General features: G+C 47.2%; 1 protein-coding gene across 1 annotated transcript in view; it reads right to left on the bottom strand.

The window, feature by feature from the left end:
- AP5Z1 (adaptor related protein complex 5 subunit zeta 1) overlaps positions 1–23741 on the bottom strand; it is a 497387-nt gene that overhangs the window by 247642 nt on the left and 226004 nt on the right. Inside the window, exon 10 of the mRNA XM_069645515.1 lies at positions 7191–7369. Within this exon, the coding sequence (XP_069501616.1) occupies positions 7191–7369 (179 nt within the window). The remainder of the gene's footprint in view (positions 1–7190; positions 7370–23741) is intronic.

Raw genomic sequence — 23741 nt, 5'->3', positions numbered from 1 at the left:
ATTTGACAAGATGCTGGACTGCCTTATTATTATTTGATGGTCGTAGCTTGCTCCCATCTCAGATTTAGGTTTAGATTAGGCATTTTTCCCACCCATTATACAGTTTAATAAACACCCTTAAACTGTGATCACTTGTGTCTGTCTTTACTGTTGCCACCATGAGTTCCTTACACCACACAATCCAACACCTTGCTCTTGTCAGTAGTGGGATCACTGTTGAATACATGGTAGTCAATGTTGTTGAGGGCCAATTCCAAAGCAATGGCCTCCTTATCAGTAGTATTACTGCGCCAACTGTTTAAATCTTCTAAAAATAAGGTGGAGCAATTTGGTCCATTTCGTCCACATAGGCGCTGTGTAATTTCATCAGTGAAATTAGGCATCTCGTGAGAGGACGATATATCAGTATGAGGTTCAGACAGCTACAGTGTGATGTAGTCATTTTCAGGTGTAGAATTTCACAATCGTGACAGTGGCTGGGGGATTTAAAAAGTTTAAGTTTGCTTTTAGCAATTAATGCTACACCTCCTCCATAGCCCTGTTCCGGTTTTTGCAGACAATGGTCTCAGGGGTGGCCAAGTCAATCATTGGGCCACTGGCCTCTGTAATCCATGTCTCTGTCAAGCACAGTTTATCTAGAACCATGTCCAAGGCATGTTTGTTAAGAGATCTGGTATCCAGGAGTGCCATTGTGAGAGTCCCAGCAACCTGATTTGTGGGGGATTTACCACGTTTGGTTTATTTATGACCTTATGGCTTGTGATTGGTATTCCTTTACTTGGGTTTCTAGCATCAAGGTGTGTGCTCCATGGCTCAAGGTTAGGGGCATCAACGTATGGGCTTCATGGCCCGTAGAGTCAAGGGCTTCGGGGGGGAGGGTAAGTCCCCTATCTTGTCCTGCAGGGGTCCCAGTAGGCATGCTCCTGAGTGCCACATCTATGACTTGAGGGTCTCCATTCCCTGCCACCAGCACGGAAGTGCTTCCTTCATTGGGTGCGGGACAAGGAACTGGTGTTTGGCTAGATGGGAGGAAGCTTGTGAGTGGCTGTTGTTGTCTAATCCGGAGATAGAGGCTGGCGGGCCGCTTAATTTTTAACAGCAGATATTCATTTTATTAATTTATAATAGCCATGCGTTCGCCTTGTGCGCTGTCAGGAGGAGGTTCAATTCATTGGCATAACCAATAGTGCTAACACATAATGGTGACAATCTGAACGGGAGCTTGTGTAATCAATAATATAGCTGCTCCTAAAGATTTTACTAGCGCAAGGGAAGCAAGGTAAGGAGAGTTGAAATGTCTCAGTCTGGCATTGATCAGCCTAGATCAGCCACAGCCTGGGAATGATCATGGAATGAGAAAAGTGCTGTGAGATTCACAAGGATAGTGCACAAATGTATTACTACTATAGGTACTGACTTACCCAGGCACTGCTAAATTATACTTTCACGCAGAGCCGCAATGTCCTGGCAAAGACGGCCTAGTTGCTGGTGCGCTGGGTCTCCAAATAAATACTTCAGAATAACACTCGGCAACTGGGAAATGTAGTTTGACAGCCCAGTCAGTGTTCTGAAATGCAAGCAGTACTGCAGATACGAGCCACAGAAGTAAAATGCATAAAACCCTGGATGTTATCACGGCAAAAAAAATGCAGTTTAGCGTTTATACAGGTATTTCTATTTCAATCAAATCCGAAACACTACAAATCTATCTGCATGTATCAAATTCAATTCTAGATAAATGTGTCTACAATTTTATCTCACTAAACAGAGTTGTCAAAAGTTTGAGTCTAACTCGTTCAATATCAAAGCCTTAGTTTTGGGAATGGTCTTAACAGCCATGGTTTTATCAGAAGTTTCAAATGAATCAAACCCAACGGAAAAAACAGCTGGCATTCAAATTACATTATATTGTATTCATTTACGGTGAATTGCTTTAGGCAACGTCATAGGTTCTTTGTAGCTAGCAGTGGCATCATTACCACAGACTACCAGACGTAAGTAATTTGTACTTTTGCGTCCAATGTGCTTTCTAATGGATTTTCTTCCCACAGATTCCTCATCTTCAATAGAATAGTCACAGTCAAATTAATCACAGAATCTTCTTTTCAGCATGGAGGATAGTGCAACTCTGGCGTCGAAGTCCTTTGGTGTACCTACTCCATGACTCCAGAAAGGACCCTGGGTAGCCATATATACAGAACACTACACTCAGTGAGCGCAATATTCCCTCCACCTTCTCCTCCCTATCCTGTGTCAGGCCACTTGAGGAAAAAGTAAAGGGAACCAACAAGCCTGCCAATTACTTAGCAGGATGGGAGGTCGATGAGGAAATCTGTCGGAGGAGAATCCACCAGAAAGAACATTACCAGAAGTAAGTAATTTGTTCTTCTAATGAATTACATCTTCCAACAGACTCCGCATTTTATTCAGACAAATAGCCATATTTATTGGAATGGTTTCAGGCAGATTGAGAAAACATTTATTTGACATCCTGCCACAGTGGGCATCCGGACCAAAAAGGGAGTCTAAGCAGTAGTGCTTGGCAAAGGTGTACGAGTTAGTCCACATTGTGCCTGGAAAATGTCCAGAGATGGGACGCCTCTCTGCAGAGCAGTAGCTGCTGCTAGCCCCTGGGTTTAATTTGATCCAAGAGCTATGGGTACTTCTTTTCCCGATGAAGAATAGCACAATGTGACAATATGTGTTTCAATGCTGCTTTTCCCATTTTTGCCTCTGCAGAGGACATGAAAAGTTGATAGTCTAGCTCAAACCCCCTAGTTCTAGCTAAACAGAAGCTTAGAGATCTTCTGTGGGTCTAGTAAAAAAGAAATCGTTCTGCCTACTATGAAGGATGTGGTGGTGGATAAAATGCCGCCAGCTAAAAGTTCAATAGGTGAATGCTAATAGGTTTATCGGCAAAAACAAAGGTCTTGCATTAAGCATTACCTTCTGTTTCGAACAAATGAGATCAGGCGACTTACAGGAAAGTGCCTGCCACTCTCTCCCTTCAAGAGGAAGTTGTCACCAAAAAGAAAAGGAGCTACAGTGAGTGGGGCCTAAGTGCAAGGGGTCAAAGGGTGCTCCCATTAAGAAGGCCAATATCAAGTTGAGATCCCAAACAAGGAAAATGAAATGTCTAGGTGGAAACATCTTCACCAACACTCTTAGGAACTGCACTACTGGAGGCATTGTAAAATAGGAGCCTATTTCGGGTGTCGGTTTGCAAACTGAAATATCAGCTAGGTAAGCTTTTACAGTAGAAATCTATAAGACCTGCTGGCCCAGATGCAGTAGAAAGGAAAGAACGGATGCTGTGGAATAGAAAATTATCCCTTATCCCTACATGAGAACATCCTCCAACGACAGCTCTCAGTAGTCTTCAGGGCTGGTCTCCTGGGTGGAAACATGACCTCCAACATGTCTTCCCAGAGGTCCTAGTCTCTGTACCTCAGCCTTTCAACAGCCATGCACAGAGGTTGAGCTTGGTGAGTTTGGGTTGAGTAGTAGACCCCCCCCCCACCAAGACGATCTACCCTCAACAGAAATGGCCATAGGGACAGATAGTCACGATTAGCAGGTCCTGGCACAGCGTCCTCCTAGCCCGATCTGTGGCAATCAATAACCTCCCAAGACCTTGCAGAATGATGGGATCCATAGTGAATGCATACAGAAGAGGAAAGTTCCACTCCACCATGAAAACATCCCACAGCGCCCATATTTGGGAAACGTCGCTGCAGCAGAACACTGAACTTCCTGTTGGCACTGAAGGCAAATCGATTGACTTGCAAGGATCCACAAAGACCAACCCCTGCCTACCTGGGGCATCTGCCACTACATTCTCCATCCTGGTCAGATGACCTGTTGAGAGCAAAACATTCATCAAAGACCAGAACTGCATTACATCCCGGCACAGGGACAGCAAACCCATGTCCCACCTCTTGTTGAGGTAGTACATGGCCACTGTGCTGCCCGTCAGAATCTGGACACTCTTACCCTGGATGGAAGGGACTAAAAAAAGCTATATGCAATAGTCTGATCACACGCAGCTCTAACAAGATGATGTGGAAACTGGATTCTGCTGACAACCAAAGTGCTCCCCTTGTGGCCTCATTCAAATGAGTGCACCAGTCCTTCACAGAGGAATCGGTCACCACCAATGGCTCCCCCAATAATTGCAGAGCTCCCTCCTCCCATAACACCACAAATTGGAAGGACATCTGGAGCTGGCAGAGAATTTCAGCTTTGGAACTTTTTGTCCATCCATTTGATGTTTTTGACCCAGTCTTAAGGGGGTGGTGGAAGCCTTGCCCCTGAGCGGGTTTGCACAACTTCTCTGATGAACTAGAGCATTTGTAAAGGAGTCATCTGTGACTTCATTAAATTGAGAGAGCTGGATGTTAAGGCTCAGATGGTCCAGAGCCTGCTCCAGAGAACTGGCCTCCATCATTCAGTCAGCCAGGTGCAGAAACATGGGATCATACCTCCCCAAGACATGCCACCATCACAAACATAACCTTTGTGAAGTCCCTTAGGTGGAGGTTAGGCTGAAAGGCAAGACCCAAAACTGGTAATAGGTACTGCTAATTAATCATGAACCTCGAGTACTTAATTTGCTTCTGATGGATCAGCACATGGATATAAGGGTCCACAAGGTCCAGTGGCACCAACCAATCCTGGGACTTCAGGCCCAGGAGATCTGTGCTAAGATAACCATTCTGAACTTGTTCTTTCTGAGGAACTTATTCAAGTGCCTCTGATTCAGGATAGGGTTGTGTTCTCAGTCCTTCTTCGGCACCAAGAAGTAGGAGCGTCTATTCCCTTCTCTGACAGGGGCAGCAGTTATGTCGCCACCTTGTCCGGCATGGACTTACTTCCTCTAGACAGAGGGGATTTGGAAGCCAAGAAAGGCAGGACAGAGGGTGATTGGGCAGGCATGCTAGAAAAGGAAGGAAACAGTCCTGGGGCACCACCTGTTGCACCCATCCATCTGAAGCAATGCACAACCATCCTTCAGAGCACTGAAGCAGAGAATGTGGTGTTACTGTTAAGGAAGGGACATGCACAGTTGCTGACTGGCTCAGTTTAGAAGCTCTACCCCTTCCAGATCAGTTATACTGCCTTTGTACCAGGTGGATACGCCCGCTTGGCTTCTTCCTCTTTAGGGAAAGGATGAGAAATAATGAAAACCACATCTGTTGCATGCTGGGGAGCAGGAAGATTGGCTCATACGGTTGGCGATCTTGCAACCTAATAATTTTGCGTTAGCGTTTGAAGCCGGACATTTTGAGGGTTTCATCCTCCCTGGCCCTATCAATTGGCATGCCCAGTAATTTCTCCTGGGCATTTGGGGCAAAGCCCAGGATTCTCAGCCCGGAGTACCTCCATGTGACTGAGCTAGTACCCATGGAGCGTGCCACGCAATCTGTGGCATCCAGTCCTGCTTGCAATACCTCACAAGGCACTACCTTACCATCCCCAAACAGGTAGTTGGACCAGTCAGAGGTACGGATTGCTTTCAGCACTAAACTGCCTCAAGCAAAGACTTTCTTGGCCTTGGTGTTTTTTACTCTTCCTGTCAGGAGGCAAGGTGGCAAACGTTGAAGATTATACCACCACTATTTCTGCCTGGTACAGCAAACTCTCTGGTGTGGAGTGTTTCGATAAGAAGGCTGGATCGGACTATGCCAGGTTGAACTAGCGCACAAGATCTTTATCTACTGACAGAGGGGACTATTGCTTTTGTCACAGTTTTAAAATTGGGTCTTTTAAGGTTCTGTTGAAAGACAGGAATTCTTGTTACAGGGTTCCTTTGTCAAGAAGATCTTTAAGGCATACTGTATTACATGTCGCGCTGGGGTGCCCCACCCAAGTGGCTCGTCCACCTCCACCATTGACCACAGAAAAGCAGCAATACGATGACTATAGGAACAGATGCATAATCGATGTCCAGTGAGGTGTCAAGCCCCCTTGCATCCCCCAGTTCTGCCACCAAGTCGGTCATTATGACATTTTTGTAGAGTAGTTCCTTCAAAAAATAATTTTGTTGGCATGACAGTGGCTTCATCTCGTAGGAGATGGGGTTCCCCCTCTTCTTTGAAGAATGAATGCACAGACTGCAGGAATTGCCTTCTCGGCTCCAGCAATTACACCAACATCTTATCGGTCCCATCAGTTGACATCGAAGCTCGACCCACCTGGTGCCAAAGTCACGACACTCTGCTTCAGCTAAACAGTACTCAACCCGACCAATGGTTTCGATAAGACTCGAGGAGCCACTGCTTTCGAAGCCTGAGCTGAGTTTTGAATACAGTCATTGGTTTTATTGGTAACCTTGTTTGCCTTTACAGATGCAGTGGCACCCATCTCTGCATTGAAAGCCAAAGCAGAGGCCACCTGCACTCAAGCCTTAACAAAAATGTCCATCTGGATTCTGAAGAGCTATCACTGTCCGCTGAGAAGGCCATCATGGAGACTTCTATCTTTTCCCTCTCAGGTGAAGATTCTGTCAAGCTGTCCTTCCTGTTCGAACAGCTTTTCTTTTTGTGAGAATAGGAGGAAGATGAAGGGTGAGATTCTCTCATTCAGTGGAAGAGTATTTTTTGTCTGTTTTGTGTTTGGTGGCTTAGGAGTGCCTACCTTCCGAACATCTATGTTTGTGGGAGTACTTCATTGGAATTCAGACGAGGACTGGCCTAAGACCAATTTGGCTGCCGTTACCATCAGCCTTGCCTGGCACGACCCGCAAACCCCGATATCATGCTCAGTTCCCAAAAACCACAAACAAATGGTGTGATGCTTTGTGACACACATTTTGGAATGAATGTATGTGCATCACTTAAACAATAAGGTTTTTGGGGGATCTGGACACATTGAAAAAACGTTTAGAACATTTTCCTCAAAGAAAGACACTGACCAACCTAACAGATTGCATGCACAGCGTAGAAAAAGGGAAGTGAGGTCACAGAGTGTGAGGCACTGTGTATATTGGCTACCTGACGTCACTTCCAGACCGTGGAACAGATAACTACTAGATAACAGTTTCCGTTGCTCAGCTGTGGCTGCCAATTATATCCAAGATGAGGAATCTGTGGGCGGATGCACACCATTAGAAATAACAAAATAGTAATTTTTTAAGGTTGAATATAACAAAACAAAACTGTACTGTAATTTGCTGAAATCAAATAGAATACCTTGAACAGATTTGGGAAGCTCTTCTGAAAGACCCCTACATTCTGGGTGAAGAATCTGGCATTGTGTTTGCAGAACTGGATAAACTCAAATGCCAAAATCGGATGGTGGAAATGCTCAGCTGGGATTTTTGAGAATAAGGCCCTATACACCGACTCAGAGTCAATTGCTGCAGTCTCACCTGTGAAGGTAGAGAAAATGAAAAATGACGATACAAGTGTTAGGCAGTCTTGATACACAATCACATCTGTATTCTCACAGGTGGGAGAAGCAGTGGGTGATGCCTAAACATGTTAGAAGTATGTGTAATGTAATTCCCAGTTGAGCAAACTTCATGTCAGCATAACCATTTCATAAACACAAGCACATTCAAGAACACTGGAATAAATCCAAAGTTAGACAATGTGCTGGGCAAAGGTATCACAGGATGTAACCGGAGAATAACAAGCTCATGGGTAAAAATTGTTGTAAGCTACTAGCCAGGCATAAAAAGTCACTCATCCCTTCAGTTCTCCAAATAAACTTTCTTACTCGCCAACAGTCAATTATCAGTAGCCAATGGCTAGTGCTCATTTTGAGGCCTGTGGACTCACATATTAAAGATCTTGGAATGAACTTTCTCCTAAAAATTTTAAACCACTATCATCTCTGAAAACAGACCATTATAAAACGGACTATAGTGTGAATGGTTTACCTACAGTATTTCGAATGACATTTTTTCGAATGCCATAATGTCGAAAACATTTGGCTGAAAAATAAAATAAAATCGAATGTCTTTTTTTCCTGTTCGAAATGGGGGGTGGGGGGGTTTCCCCCCTAACCCCACCTTTTTTTGTAACCCTTTTATTTACTCACGAAACCAAAAAAACATGTAAATGAAAAAATAACACATTCGAAATGTGTTTTTTCGGCCAAATGTTTTCGACATTATTGTCATTCGAAAAATGCATTTGACATATTAACTGGATACCGTGACCAGCACACACACTCCAAACACAAAATGGACACTGACAAAACAGCAATCACGTTTCTATGGAAAGGGAAAAGATGACAATCTTGTGGAGAAGACTGCAACTCCCATTGCACAGTGGGGAATTTGGCCTGCCATGCCTGGAAGAATTAAATAAAAGCGTGATTTTACAAGTAACCCACTTTGAGAGACAAAAATAGAGCACCTGGCTGACACTTGAAGAGCAAAAATGTAAGGACGATAAAATTACAAGTAGCTACCCACTCAAGATAATCGCAGAAGAAAACATGTCCACCCCCTCCATACCCATAGAGTACACATGAACACAGAAAAAAAATAAGGAACTGTGAGAAACACCACAGTATTCTCCCACCTACTCCCCCGGGATCTTCCATTCAGGTGGCCAGGAAAGGGCCATCGCTTTTGGATCCTGACCCTGGGGGTGGACAAGCGAGGAAGGATCACCTGAGTGGAGGGTCATAGGGGATTGGGAGGAGAATACCCAAAGGCGAAAGATGGAAACCCCAACCCCTTCAGCCTTTATGAGGTATTTCTGCTGTCACCCCATCTCCCTCGCCTCAATAAGGACTGGGACGAGGAAGATGCGATCAGGAGCAATGATGATTACCCATAGAAACAACATAGGGATACAAAGTAAGGCTTACTATCTAACACCTTTGAATTGTCCCACTATTAGTGTCAGGCAAGGTCAGGCACTTTTCCCCAAACTGTGCACACCTGACTTCAATTGACTCTCACCTGAAGTACAAAAAGGGTGGTTCTGCCAGACTCATTGAGCGAGCTAGGGTTATTGGATGAAACTCGGAGGCCAAGGAGCAGAAGGCTGCAAGGAGAGGAGCCCAGAAGGACGAGTGGAGTGCGGGACGCCAAGACGCTGGCCTGATGTGCATGAGGGGCTGCAGCATGGCAAGGGAGCCGTGTCTCCAAGGAGCCGTAGAGGGACGGAAGGCAGTCCATTGTTTAGGCCAGTGCTCGTTCCCCTGGGATGTGTGCAGGTCCCAAGGATGTCTGAATTGTGCGAGACCCTGACCTCGACACAAACCCATTTGACCTGGTTGCTGGCACCACGCTACTGGAAATGAGTTTCATGAAGCAGAGAGAAACTAAGTAGCGTGTGGTGGCTGGAGCGGGAGCAGGAGCTTTGTGGAAAGAAGAGCCCAGTGAGCGAAAGCCAGAAAGCTGAATGCAGAAAGGGTGTGCTAGAGGCACGGAAAGAATAAAAGACAGTAAAGTGTGCTGGCTGCGCAGAAACAGCCAAGAGTGGTTGCGAGAAAACTGAAAGTGAGAAAGAGGGTGCAAGCGACCCAAAAGAAATACAGAGAGTGCAAGGGGCACATTAAAGGTGCACGCGAAAAGAAAAGGTGGTGTGCAGGAAGCACAGTAAAGTGTAAAAGGACAGAGTGAAAGGCACAGAAGAGGAAAAGGTGCCAGAGACTAAGGAGAGGGGTTAGAGGTCAGAGTTGCCGCACCTGGGATGAGCAAAGAACCCAGTGTTCTCAAAAGTCCCTGATACTACCCCCATGAAAGAACTGTACAGCCAAAGGTGCATCCTGACAAGAGGAACTTTTTGTTTGTTGAACTTCGTAAAAAGGGCTAAGGCTTGGGAAAGGAAACCCTAACAGGCCCACTAAAGACATTATTGAACTTTGTGAAGAGAGGCCTAGACTTGAGGAAGGGAGCCCGGAGAGGCCTAACAGGAGCTGGGTCTTTTTGTTTGGAACTGGAAAGATCAAAGTCTCGGGAAGAGAACCTCAAGAGACCCAGAGACATTGTGAACTCTAGTGACTTACGGCAAGAGCCCTGCGCCGAGGATTCCAGGGGCAAACCTTTTGAATTGAACTATTATGAACTGGCAGAACTACACCTATTGGTAAGACTACCAGAAACGAGCTGTGGTTTACATTTCCTTTTGAGTCACCAGTGTTCCTTTATACACCCTATCACATTTGGTTTAAGAGTGAGGGCAAGTGTAAGTTTGGACACAGACGAACTTTGGTTTTGGATTTATGGACATCGACAGCCCTTAGAAGCATCAGTTGAGAGAACAATCCCCTTAGAGTTAGGGCCAGATGGGCATTACACCAACTCCACAAAGTTTGATAAAGGTTTTCAAACTGTTAATGTTGACTCTGTGTCTCTCTTGATACTATGCCTGTCTCAAAGAATACTTTGAGAAATGCTGCACAGATTAGTAAAACGATTTCCAGGAGGAATAGTCACAAACTGTGGATGAAACTGCTCACTGACATTCCAAAAACAAACAAAAAAACACAAACCTACAACAGCGCTTAACTAAATAAAAACAAAATATATACTTTTCGTCTTTACTGGACCACAGAGAAAGTATAAAAACGGAACTTTCAGACTAAGACATTTGCTTGAATTTCAAATGAGCAGAACAACACATTGCCACATACTCTAGTTATGGTCCAGAACATGTAACTTTGAGCAGGAAATGTGGACAGGATTAATACCATTAGCATCATTTTGATCTCCAAAAAAACAGTAACAATCTCCAATACCATTGCACAGAATTCATCCAGCACACACACCATTAAACTGTGGCTAAACAAAAGGCATGATCATATGGCAAAAGAATTAAACACAGAAACTGAAAAAACAATGCACTCTGAAGGTGGAAGAGAGAACAGAAGAAATTGATAAATGAGCCTAAATAGAGCTACAGCGTAATGAACAGCAAGAGACCTCCAGAACAGGCAACCTACATTAAGAGACCTCCCAAGAGTGAACTCTACTTGATCACCAACACGACATACGGATTTATGAAATACAGTACCAAAACTACCTTTGTATAGGACCCCCTTTAGTGAACTAATGCTAAAGAATATGCGTATTCTGTATAGTAGTTATATTTTAAAAAAAAGAAAACAAAAGTGAATGTTGATCTCCAAACAATGAAAATCTACATTGAGAGGGAATAACATTTATGGTACACACACTCATTGATTGCCACTACAAATACAACCATAAAACACACACGTATAAACACTCATTCCATATGACTGCACATACAACCATAACACTCACTTAACTATAGTATTGATGTAGCCTGCCTAATACTTGAAGTGAGTGTTCAGGCTGGATTTATAATGCTGAGTGAGTGTTTATGCTTTAGAGTTTTACAGTTGAATTTGGAGTGGTATACGAGTGTTTGCAACTTAACAATGTTATTCCCAGTCTTTGTGGACATTAATTTGGATGTGAGATTAACCGTAAGCGTTGATTTAATTATGTCATCATTGTGGTCAAACGCTGCACAACAGGGGCGTGTAGTGAAGGTGACTTTGCTTGAAATGTTGGCCTTATTTCAGGGGGTTTGTTGCATTACATTTTTTACCTCTCTTTGATAAAGGATTTTGCACTGAATTTGAAAGGTTTAGTTGCAATGTATAGTTCAACTTAACTGTTACTAAACTAAAGGTTTTTTCAGTTAATTTCAAGGGTTTCATCATACTATAGTTTATTCAGGGCCCACTAGCCATGGCTACTGTACATGTTGCACCAATTTCTTTCTTTGGAGCTATAGCGGGTCAGAAGATAGATGCATACAGTGAGAAGATAGATGCATACAGTGAGGACATTTGTACTGGTTATTTATTAAATAGTAAGTATATATCCTATCTCTCCCTATTGTTATGTGGGTGTAGCCTGCCTATATAAATAACTATGGTGCTTGTCAGTAAGTCTCATCTGAATCAGTATGCTGTCCAAAAACTAGTTCTAATTGACCCTACCACTATTCTAACCAACTTAAACACGATCAGGAGAATGGCTGCATTCTCCTAATTGTATTATGGCAATCTCTTCTTCACAATTTCTTTTTTGTAGTCTATTCTTAAATAGTCTCTCATCATTTCCTGTATCAGTTCTTGCCACTGTTTTACAATGTCTTTGTGTCTTTCTTCCGCTTTAGTGATAATTCTCCAATACTCCCTTTTTATCTCTTTATTCTTCTCGGATTCAGGTTGCTAGTCATTTTAATTCAGTAACCTATATATTCCTTGCTATGTAAAGCTTTCTTGGGTCTTAGGATTCCCCCTCTCTTCAGGTGGTTTACTCTGAGTAGCATTTCTCATAAGTGGTTCACGTGGCTTCTCTTCCCATTAAATAGCATTCTCTCTCTCGGATATTCTTCTCTCTTTACTTCCCTGCTTATGGGTGTTTGCTTCTCTTCCCAGGGGATATGTACCCCGGTCGTATAGAAGTCTCTTTAAATGACTCACTTGACTTCTCTTCGTATTAATAGAATTCTCTCTTTGATATTCTCCACTTTTCACTTCTTGACTTATGGGGTGGTTGTCCTTCTTCGCAGGGTATTCCTGCCCCGGTCGTAGAAATCTCTCTTCCCACATTAATACAGTTCCACTTTATCGACTTTACACTCAATGTCTCGTCAATTCTACAGAGATGAGTTTCTCCTGTTTCAGAACGATTTGCTGACAGCCTCCTAGTTCTCCCGTTCTCCTGGTCACCGTTGATTCTGCAGGGGAACGACACCGGGCCTCTATTGGCTCTGGTTCTCTGTGTTTGCTCCGCTTCTCTGTCTTCTCGACTCCGCCAGAGTCCCGCTCTCGGGGCTCCCTTTCCCGGGATCAGGTATGGCTGTGGGTAATCACATATCTCGCTCTATCCTCAGCATTGTGGTTTTGGCAGCGATAGACGGACGCTCTGCCCACCACTAAATGGTTGTGGTCAAGCCACCACCGGGACTTTGAATGCCATCCCCTCGGCTTCTCACTGCATGTAAACGCTGGGCCTCCATTGTTTTGTTCTTGCTTTCAGGCCACCTCTGAACGTCGTGGGCTCCGCGGCTCTTCCCGGCTCCACCTCTCACTGGTGTGAGTGGGCTTGCCCTGCTTATGCACTCCGCTCTCTCTCTCTCTCTCTGGACTTCACATCTCCTCCGTGTGTCTGTCGTCTTCAGTCTACTCACCTGAGTTACATGAAGGTCTCTCCTTAGAGATACAAACAAGTTACTTACCCCTGGTAACGTTCGACTGGATGTTCCTGCCACACATTCCTTATCGTTGATATTCAATATCCAGCTTCAGAATTTCTTTTTCGGCAGAAGGCGCTGAGCATCGATGCAGTCAACTCGATGTCCCTCAAGGGCCTCCGTCTTGAGGATGTCGTCATTGAAGGTATATATAGCACGCGCTGCGCCCATTGGCTTCGTTTCTGTTTTTTCTTTCAGTAGAACTACCCGCATAAACACAGGATTGACCATACTAGGCTTTGAAGGCGCGAAAGCTGTAATATCATGGGAAATTCTACTGTGGGGTAGGCAGGGAAGGCGATGAGGAATATGTGAACATCCAGTCGAAAGAACATTACCAGGGGTAAGTAACTTGTTCTTCGAATGGATGGCGACCTCCCACGTAGTCCTCATCTTTGGTAGACTCCCAAAGCAGTGTTTGTTTTGGTGGAGTAAGAGACGTATCAATGATTTCCATGAACCGAATGGAGGACAGCTTTTCCATAGCTTCCATCCTGATTGTGGGAAGAATCAAGGCAGTAATGCTTCATGAACGTGTGTATTGAAGACCACATAGCTGCCTCGAAAATGTTTTTAATGGAACACCTCTTTGCAGAGCCGAATGGGTAGGAATGTCCCTGGTTAAATGGGCCCTCAAGCCTTCTGGAGGATCTTTGCCCGCTAGTCTGTAGCATTCTAAAATTACTCGAATTATCCATCTTGCTAAGGTCTGCTTTGTTACTGCCTGACCCAATTTGTGACCTGTATAACCTATAAAACGTTGATCTTCCAGATGAAGTTTGGACAATCTAAAAATGTAGAAGCTTAGAGCTCTACGTGGATCTAATCTGTGCAACTTCTCTTCCTCCTTGCTGGGATGATGTGGCAGGTAAAAAGTGGGTAACACAATCTTTTGTCCTATATGAAAATCTGAAATGATTTTAGGCAAAAAAGAAGGCCCAACCCTTAGGACGTCCTTGTCCTTGTGGAAAATCATAAACGGTGGTTTAAATCATAGTGCCTACAACTCACTCACTCACTCTACCGGCTGAAGTTAGTGTTACCAACAAAACAGTCTTGAGCATTAGTAACCTTAATGGACATGAATGTAGAGGTTCAAATGGTGCACACATGGGAAATGTGAACACCAAATGAAGGTCCCAAACGGTAACCTGAAAAGGAGAAGGAGGGAACACATTGGTGATTCATTCCCTTCAGAAATTGTATCACCGGTCGTATCTTAAAATATTAAGTTTCTTCAGACGAGCGCTTAGAGATGGATGGCGCCGCCAAATAGCCTTTAATTGTTCCAAACTGGAGCCCCAGATTGGCTAGGTACAGTAGAAAGGATAACACCTCTGGTGTTGCATAGTAAAGGGTCTACATTCTTGTTCCTGTACCAGCTGCAGAATTTGTTGCAGCGGTACAAGGATTTCATGGCAAAATCCAAAAAGGATTGGGACCCGGGAGGCTGTATCTCAGCCTCTTAGAAACCATGCGTGAAGGCTGAGTGTCTTGACCTCTGGATGGGGAACCTGACCCTCCTCACGCGAGAGCAAATCCTCTCTTTGTGGAAGACGTATTGGAGGGCAGATGGACATGTCCAGAAGGTCACGGTACCATGTCCTCCTGTTCCAATCCGGGGCAATTAGGATCGTGTGTTTCCTGAACTTTCTCAACCTCCTGATCACGTGAGGAATGACAGGGACTGGAGGAAATGCATACAGGAGTGGAAACTCCCATTACACCACGTTGCGTCTCCTATGGCTCCTCTCACGGGAAATTCCCTGGAGCAGTACAGTTCGGCACTTCCGTTTGACACTGGCCTTGAACAGATACACTTGAGGGGTTCCCCAAAGAGTGAAGATCTCTTGAAGGACTTCCTCAGCTAGTTCCAACTTGTGGGAGACTGTACCCTGCATGCTCAGAGCATCCACCACTGTGTTCTCCTCCCCGGCTAGGTGAACTGCCAACAGGGAGATTCCTTTTTGAATTGCCCAGAACCAGAGCTGCATTGCCTCTCTGCACAGTGGTAGTGACCCTACACTACCTCTCTTGTTGAGTTAGTACATGGCCACTGTGTGGTCCGTCATTATCAGGACATTCTTTCCTAGTACAGAGGGTGAAAGGCCTTCAGCGCAAGTCTGCTTGCCCTCAGCTCCAAAGGATTGATGTGTAGTTTGAACTCCGATGGAGACCAACGACCGCTGATTGTCAGATTGTTGGCGTGGGCTCTCCACCCAGTGAGTGAGGCGTCCGTCACTACCGATATCGCTGGCCATGGTTGCCAGAAAGGTTCTCCCTTCAGACTATTGTCCTCTCAGGCACACCACAGAAGATCCTGTGCGACCCTGCTTGGAACCTGAAGTAGGTCCGACATAATGCCCGAGAACTGAGACCATTGAGTCCTTGGAGCCCATTGAAGGGATCTCATTCTCAGGCAAACCTTTGGCACAAGTTAAAATGCAGGATGCCATGAAGCCGAGCAACCTCAAAAAAGGCCGGAAGACGCTGGACACTCTGAAACTTGGAGACCATCTGCAGAATGTCTCGAACCCTCACCTCAGTTGGCAAGCTCTTTCCCCAAGGATGTATCTAGTACGGCCCGATGAATTGGAGCTTTTGAGATGGTGTCATATGGGACTTCTTGTAACTGAGGGAGAAGCACAGTCTGTAAAGAGAGTAGCAGGTGACGTTGAGATGATCCAGGACTTGTTCGGGAGAACGTGCCCTGATAAGCCAATCGTCCAGGTAGGGGTAGACGTGAATCCAACCTCTCCTGCGATTTGCTGCCACCACCGCCATAAGTTTGGTGAAAACGCTTGGGGCGGAGGTCAGCCCGAAAGGCAGTATTTGAAACTGATAATGAGAACCGCCAACGGTGAACCTAAGGTATTTCCTGAGCTTGAGATGGATTGGTACATGAAAATAAGCATCCTGAAGATCCAATGACACCCTCCAATCCTGGAGTTGGAGGGTCTGAAGAATCTGAGAAAGTGTTACCTTCTTGAACTTGTCCTTCCTGAGGAACTTGTTCAAGTATATCAAGTCCAAGAAGGGTCTCAGTCCTCTGTCCTTCTTGGGTATTAGGAAATACAGAGAGTACAAACCTTTGTTCCTTTCCGCTACAGGTACTGGCCCTAAAGCACCTTTCTCTAGCAGGGTCAGCATTTCCTGCACAAGGAGTGATCTGGAACCCTCAAAGAATGGCTCACTGGTGGATGGTACTGAGGTCTCTGAATAAAGGGAAGGCAGTAACCTTGGGCTATGGTTTCTAACGCCCAAGGATCCAAAGTAATGTGTCGCCATTCTTTCAAATGCTGAGACAGTCTGCCTCCCACTGGGGTTTCGTGACTCAAGACCTCAGAGAGGTTTTGAGGCGGCTGAAGCAGTAGCTCTTCGTAAAGATGCGCCTGCCTGAGCTGGCTTTGCACCTCTCCCTCCTCCACCATGAGGGAATCTTCATTGGCCTCTTTGACCAGCCATTCCTCTCGCTCTTCCAACTGAGGAGTAGCTGCGAAAGGTTCTACCCCTCCCCTCCAAGAAGGGCCACTGGGGCGATAGGGCTGTGGCTGTCTATAGTGGCACACAAAGACTTGGCTGCCATCTTCGAGGTCTGCAGCTTTTCAAGGCTTTCATCAGCCTTGCTGCCAAAAAAGTGAGACCCGTCAAAAGCCATATTAAGGAGTCTAGATTGCACATCTGATGCAAATCCAGACTTCCATAACTACGCAAATCTGTGAATTACGGTGCTTGTCACCATGGCTCAGCTGATGCTGTCCGCAGAATCCAGACCCGTCGGAAGAGACTCGCACATGGCTTCTGTAATGAACTCATGGTGGCAACAGAAAGACAGACACAAGTGATCACAGTTCACTTCAAAAACGGGTGTTTTTTTAAACTGTATTGGTAGGTTGGAAAAACGTCTGATCTAAAGCTAAATCTAAGATGGGAGCAAGCTACGACCATCAAAAAATAATAAGGCAGTGCTAGTGGCGTCTTGTCAAATAAAAGGGCCTGTACTAAAAAAGAAAAGATTGCCAATCCCTACAATTAAATCCAAAAAGCGTGTGGGGTAGAGTTCACAAGAAAGAAATAAGTGTTCACAAATGATAAGTCAGGATGTGGTGCCGGGGGTATCCCTTCCCCACGTTTTGAGCACGGGACAAGGTGGGACTCCATAGCACAGCACACACTTGAGCTTTCCCAGCACAAGACTACAGTTCTGTTCTCAGGTATCAGGACCTCCGGTGGTTAAGTCTCTTTTCTACAAAAAGGCCTCAGAGGACCTGAAGTGTTAAAAAACAAAAAAAAACTAATTCCTTTTCTGTTGTATGCTGGGTGCTAACTTTTCACCCCTGGATCCCCCTCTTATGTGTTAGACCCTTCTCGAATGTTAGCCTCCCTCTGTCGGGTTCACTACAGCTTTTCCCAAAACACTTTCCTTTGTTGTATTTCACAAGTCTTAATGTCCTGGACATTCCTCTGTCGGGTTCACTCTTTGTCCACACAATATTCATTGGGCATCATACCCCTGTTCTGCAAGCATCCCTCCATCGGGTTCACTTTTGCCCGTCTCACAGTTCCTTCTACTTTCTCACCATGTGGGATTCGCTTCCCTTAGTTTTCCAATGGTTTATCGGTCAAAGACTTTCGACTGTACAGGGGATTTTGCTAGACCCCTTTGACCTATAACTTGCGGCTCTCTTACGGCCTTCTGGTTTCGGTAGTTTCAACAGTAGGGGGAATTAACCAGAGTCTCCTGATTGAGCACCCACGTGATGCCGGACCCCTCTGCAGCTTGGTTTCCCCTTGTAGAGTTAACAGTGCTTTCATTTCCCTTTTACTTTGCCATTTGCAACTTTCATTCAACACAGTTCGGTTTCTTATTGGTTCTCCCCCACCGGCACGCAAACGCCTAGGGGAGGATGTCCAACAATGACTACACGACGAAATGAGGACGGTCCTCCCTCTCCACCACAATGGTACACCGGCAGTCTCTAGTCTGTACCGGGGTGAGGCGAGGAGGATGGTACCGGCAGTTTTACTGAGCACTTGCAGCTGTATGGATCCTAAAGAGTAGTAAGCAATCCAATGTATTCCAGGTCGTACACGGGCTGGTAGCGAACTGTGACCAGACATGAGACAAAAAGCAATCCTGAAAGCAGTCCAGGTCAGCAGCGAGAGTATCTTCAACGATGACAAAACGTGAGGCAGTAAGCAGTCCTGGGAGAGATCAGGTTCGGCAGCAGGAGTATCTTCAACGATGACAAAACGTAAGGCAGTAAGCAGTCCTGGGAGAGGGGGAGTTTCTCACACGTGTCTGCCGTCTCTAATAATAGCCAAGAAACCGTCTCTTTCCTCCCTTTAGGGAACATGCTCCTCCGCCATAGAAATACAGTCCCATAGAGTGAATGAAAACTTTGCTAGGGCACATGTGGAGTTGGCCGACTTAAGAGCCATGCTCCCCAAAGAAAATACTTTCCTTGCAAATGCATCTACCCTTTTGTCATCCCTATGCGGTGGGATGGTTGGATAAGCTGCCTGTTCCTTGTCCCCTAAGGTGGAGTCTCACCCAGTGAGGTCCCACTTGCACAGACCCATAGGGAGGTCATGCGAAGCAGGCTCACCTACCTAGCCTCAAAGGGGGAGGCTACCTCTTGGGGTGAAGGGACGAATTCAGCCCGTGCCACTGTGCATGTGGCACCAATGGGTTTCTTTGGGGCCCTCTAGCCATGGACTGTGCATGTTGCACCAACAGGTTTCTTTGAGGCTGTGATGAATCTGATGTCATCACTCCTTTCCCAGGGGTAGTCTCTCCTCTTGAGGCCAGGGGACGGCAGCCGCTACCTGATCCTGACTCGGGGGGTGGGTATTTGATGCATGATCACATGAGGAGAGGCAACCCTCAGGGGGAGGGCCCAGCATCATCAGATGAGACATGGTATCCCCCTTTACCTTTTAGGGATACCCCTTCCATTCCTCATGCCTGGATGGCATACTGTGATCACCCCCTTCACCAACACGTAAAGCCAGCTGATAGTATCCCTCAATATTCTGTAACCAACAGAATAATAAAGACTAAGACAAGGAAGAGGGGCTGAGTAATGCTGAATACTCAGCAGAACCAAATGGAGCAGTCTAGTGCTTGGAGGAAGCCGACTGGCTCCAAGCAATTCCCTTCCTTGAAGCGGGAGTTTTAAGATCGAACAGCTGAATGTAACAGAGCTGCAGCCGGCTAGTTACAGTCGCGGAAGCCAAGCTGAGAAGCCCACAGGCGAGCAGGGAGACGGCGAGAGAGGAAGGACTGCAGGAGCTGTTTCGCCATGCTGAAATCGCAGCAGGAATAGAAGAGTACCCTTTGTGGCGATCCCGGGAACCGAGAAGTAGTACCAACGCCTCCAAACACAGAGAAGGGCTCAGGAGTGAAGCGGGAGCCACAAAGGACATGGACGCTGCCAGACGCCGCCGGTAAGCTTGTGTAGTGGAGCCGGGACACGGGTGCTCTTGTGTGTTTGCCATGACGGGTCCAGAGAAAACCGGTGAGCCCTAGGAAGGGAAGCTGGGTCACCGGGGCGCTTTGGCAGCTCCTCCAAGTACTGATAAATTATATGTTACTCACCGTAGTGACTAACACACTCTTAGTCCTTAGTCCCCTTTCCTCCATACAGCATGGGCATCCCTTCCTAGGGAGACAAACTTTTTCACCAGAAAAAAAACCCTTCCCCTTTAAATTTAGAAGTGCGCAGGGGTGCGGCTCTGGGAGCATGGACTACCCTGACTCCACCCCCCGGCGCCACACCTCAGTCCCCATTGAAGCATCGACAATATTTAACATTGCCTAATGACACCAGTATTATTAGGGGGAGGAGGGTGGGACGTATGGAGGAAACGGGACTAAGAGTACATTAGTCACTACGGTGAGTAACATAATTAATTACTCTTATGTCCCAAACCCTTTCCTCCATACTGCATTGGCGATTACAACTGAATGTAGCCCCAGGGTGGAGAGGAGACCCTCCTTAAACAAATAAGTTCCTTAGAACCGCCTGTCCCAAGGCCGCGTCTGACTTGGATCCGGCATCCAAACAGTAATGCTTACAGAAAGTCGAAGGGGTGGCCCAGGTGACCGCCCTGCTTATGACTTGCCACAGAATGTGATGGCTGTGGCCTTGGCACTGACAGCGTGAGCGTGCATGTTAGCTGGCAGCGACTTGTGCCCCTCATAAGCTTCCTTGATGGCCGCAACCATCCACCGTGCAATAGGAGCCTTGGATGCTTGATACCCGGGTCTGGAGCCCCTAAAGGTGACAAAAAGCATGTAAGACTTGCGGAAGCCCTTGGTCCTGTCCAGATAGAATTTCAGAGCACGCCAGACATCCACACAGTGCAAGACTCTCTGAGCCTCGTCCTTGGAGTCAGTGAAGAACATAGCTAAAGCTATTTCCTCATTTAGATGGAGGGTGGAGGGTACCTTAGGCAGGACCACCTTATCCATGTGGAAAGTGGTATAGAGTTCTTAGGCCACCAGAGCCTGGATCTCGCTGACTCTGCGAGCAGAGGTGGGTCCCACTAACAACGCTGTCTTGATGGTGACCAGCCTGATGTCCGCGAACGCCATTGGCTCGAAGGGTTTGTGCACCAAGGCGCCCAATACCACATTGAGGTCCCGCACAGGGTGTGGCTTCTTGATGGGTGGGTAGAGCCTGGACAAGCCCACCAGATATTCCTTGACTATCGGGTTGCAAGACTAGAAGACTTCCTCCTCCGAATTTCTGTAGGCCCCTATGGCTGCCAGGTAGGTGCGACATGCGTCCACCTGTACGCCTGAGTGTGCGAGGTGTGCTGAGATGGAGAGTACGCCATCCAGTGTGCACGTAAGGGGGACGATCTCCTTGTCTGCCCAATGACAAAACCTAGTCCATCTACTCTTTTATTGGCTCCTGGTAGCCTTGCTCCTGGCACCCTGAATGATCTCTAGGTTAGCCTTAGAGAGGCTCAGGTGCCTGAGGCTGACCTGCTCAGGAACCATGCTGCGAGGGCTAACTTCTGTGGAGCGGGGTGGCTGACCCTGCCCCCCTGCTGGGACAAGAGATGGGCTGGGCCCAGTGGCAGGTGAATGGGTGGTCTGCCCTTGAGGCTGAACAGTTCGGAGAACCACAGTCTCGCCGGCCATCACAGAGCTATCAAAATGATGCTGAGGTGATGAGCTTCCTTTATCTTTCGGATTACCCTGTGGACCATGGGTGTGGGGGGAAAGGCATAGGCTTTCATGCCTTCCCACCAAATCTGTAATGCATCGCCCAGGGAGCCGGGGCCCTGCCCCTGCCAAGACGCAAACTGATGGCACTTTGTGTTCTTCCAGGAGGCAATCAGGACCACCTGAATGTGCCCCCATCTGCTGAAGACCTCCAGCAGCGCCTGGTCGTTCAATTGCCACTCGTAATTGTCCGCTCCCAGTCTGCTGAGCCTGTCCACTTCCAAGTTGGTCTCCACCGGGAGGTAGACGGCCGTGAGGTAGATGTTGTTCTCCAGGGACCATTCCCAGATGCTGACCGGTAGGATGCACAGCGGAGGGGACCTGGTACCCCCTGCTTGTTGACATAGTACATGCTGGTGGAGTTGTCGATCTGGATAAGGACAGTCTTGCCCCCAATGAGCAGAAGGAAAGCTCTGAGAGCTAGCCAGATGGCCCCGTCTTCCAGCCAGTTGATGCGCGACTCCTGCTCCTGCCGGGTCCAGACTCCATGGATGATGTGGCTGTCCAGAGTGGCTCTCCAGCCTTCTAGGCAGGAGTCCGTAGTGATGGTGACATGCAGAGACAGCTGTCAGAAGGGCTTGCCTGTCCGCAGGTTGCAGTCCTTTGACCACCATGTGAGGTCCGAGTGGAGTGAAGGAGGTATGCTGATCAGCTCTGCTTGGGAGCCCTTCTCCTGGTTCCATGAGGCTGCGAAGTGCAGCTGTAACCTCCTCATCCTGAGTCTCGTGTATGGCACGGCCAGAAGGACCGCTGCCATGATACCCAGTAAGTGTTGATACCACCAGGCCGAGGTCACTGCTCTGGTAAGGAGGTGCGTAGTGGCACTCTTGATAGCCGTAATTTTGTCCTCTGAGGGAAATACCTTCTTGGAGCTCGTATCCCAGATGAGGCCCAGGAAGTTGAGGCTCTGCGTGGGATGCAGCTGAGACTTATTGATGTTGATAGTAAACCCCAGGTCGTGGAGAGTGCTCATAAGTGCGGAGGAGGTGTGGATAACCCCCTCCGGGGATCTCGCCCTGACGAGCCAGTTGTCCAGGTATGGGTAGACATGGTGGCCCTTGAGGAGGGCTGCCACCGCATTCATGAGTCTGGTAAATACCCTGGGGGCTGAGCTCAGGCCAAAGGGTAGCACCTTGTACTGGAAATGGCAGCCCATGATCCTGAAGCGCAGGAAAGAGCGATGCGGTTGCCAAATCGGGACGTGAAAATAGGCATCCTTCAGATCCAGGGAGCACATCCAGTCTCCCTTGTCTAGTTTCTCCGGAATAAGTGCTGGTGTAACCATCTTGAATTTATTAAGAGGGAGGGAGAGGTTGAGGTTGGATAGGTCCAAAACAACCCTCAGGCCAGCCTGGTTCTTCTTTTGTATAGTGAAAATCCTGGAATAAAAGCCCAATCCTCTCTGGGAGGCTGGGACTTCTTCCACAGCCTGGCAATCAATGTGCGACCGGATCTGATCTCTACCAACAGAGTTGCCGTCCCAATCTGCGGGAGTGGAGGGGAGGAAGGAGGAGGCGAAGGGACCGGTAGGCAGTACCCCGAGGACTCTACAGAGAGGATCCAGGCGTCCGCAAAGTTCTGGCACCAAAATTGCACGTGGAAGGCAAGCCTGCCCCCCCCCCCCCTGGAGACACATGGACCTGAAGGTACGCGTCATGCTTTCTGTCCTTCTGAGGCTGTTGCTGAGGTGGGGGACTGGAGGAAGCTCTTGCTCCCCCCCACTTTTTGTTGCTTGCGCCGTACTGACTGGGAGAGCGGTCAGGTTGTCTCGACCTCCGTTCCTGTAAGCCCCGGAAACCGCCCAACAACCGCCCCCTGTCAGAGCGTTGATGCGACTGGGTGTACGCCTTGGGCGTGGCATTCGTTACGATAGACAAAGACTTCGCAGTTTGCGAGCTGCTCTTCTTTTTATCTAATTCCTCATCGGTGGTAGAGTGAAAGTTGTTGCTACCCTCGAACGGAAGGTTCAATATGCGTTCCTGGACATCTGGGTTCGATTTAGTAGCCCAAAGCCAGGCCATCCTTCTCATGTCTGTGGTGATGCAGACGGCCCGGCAAGAGGTATCGATGTGGGCCACAGTGGACTTCATGATGTCCTGCGCTACCAGCTTGGCTTCTCCTAGACCCGCTTTGAAGTGTGCTTGGCTCTGCACAGGAAGCTCCAGAAGGAAGTCTGCTATTTCCCGCCAAAGCCTCTTATTAGCGGCTGCCAGCATGACATCCGTGTTGGATTGACGCAGGTGCAGTGAGGCGTTGGAGGTCAGCTTCTTCCTGCATGCCTCCAAGATGTTCTCCTCCTTGCCTAG

The sequence above is a fragment of the Ambystoma mexicanum genome, chromosome 2p (assembly GCF_040938575.1).
Source record: "Ambystoma mexicanum isolate Mex_15411 chromosome 2p, UKY_AmexF1_1, whole genome shotgun sequence".
In the NCBI taxonomy this organism is placed as follows: Eukaryota; Metazoa; Chordata; class Amphibia; order Caudata; family Ambystomatidae; genus Ambystoma; species Ambystoma mexicanum.
Note: the sequence above shows the minus strand (reverse complement) of the source record. Positions and strands in the feature narration are given on the sequence as shown.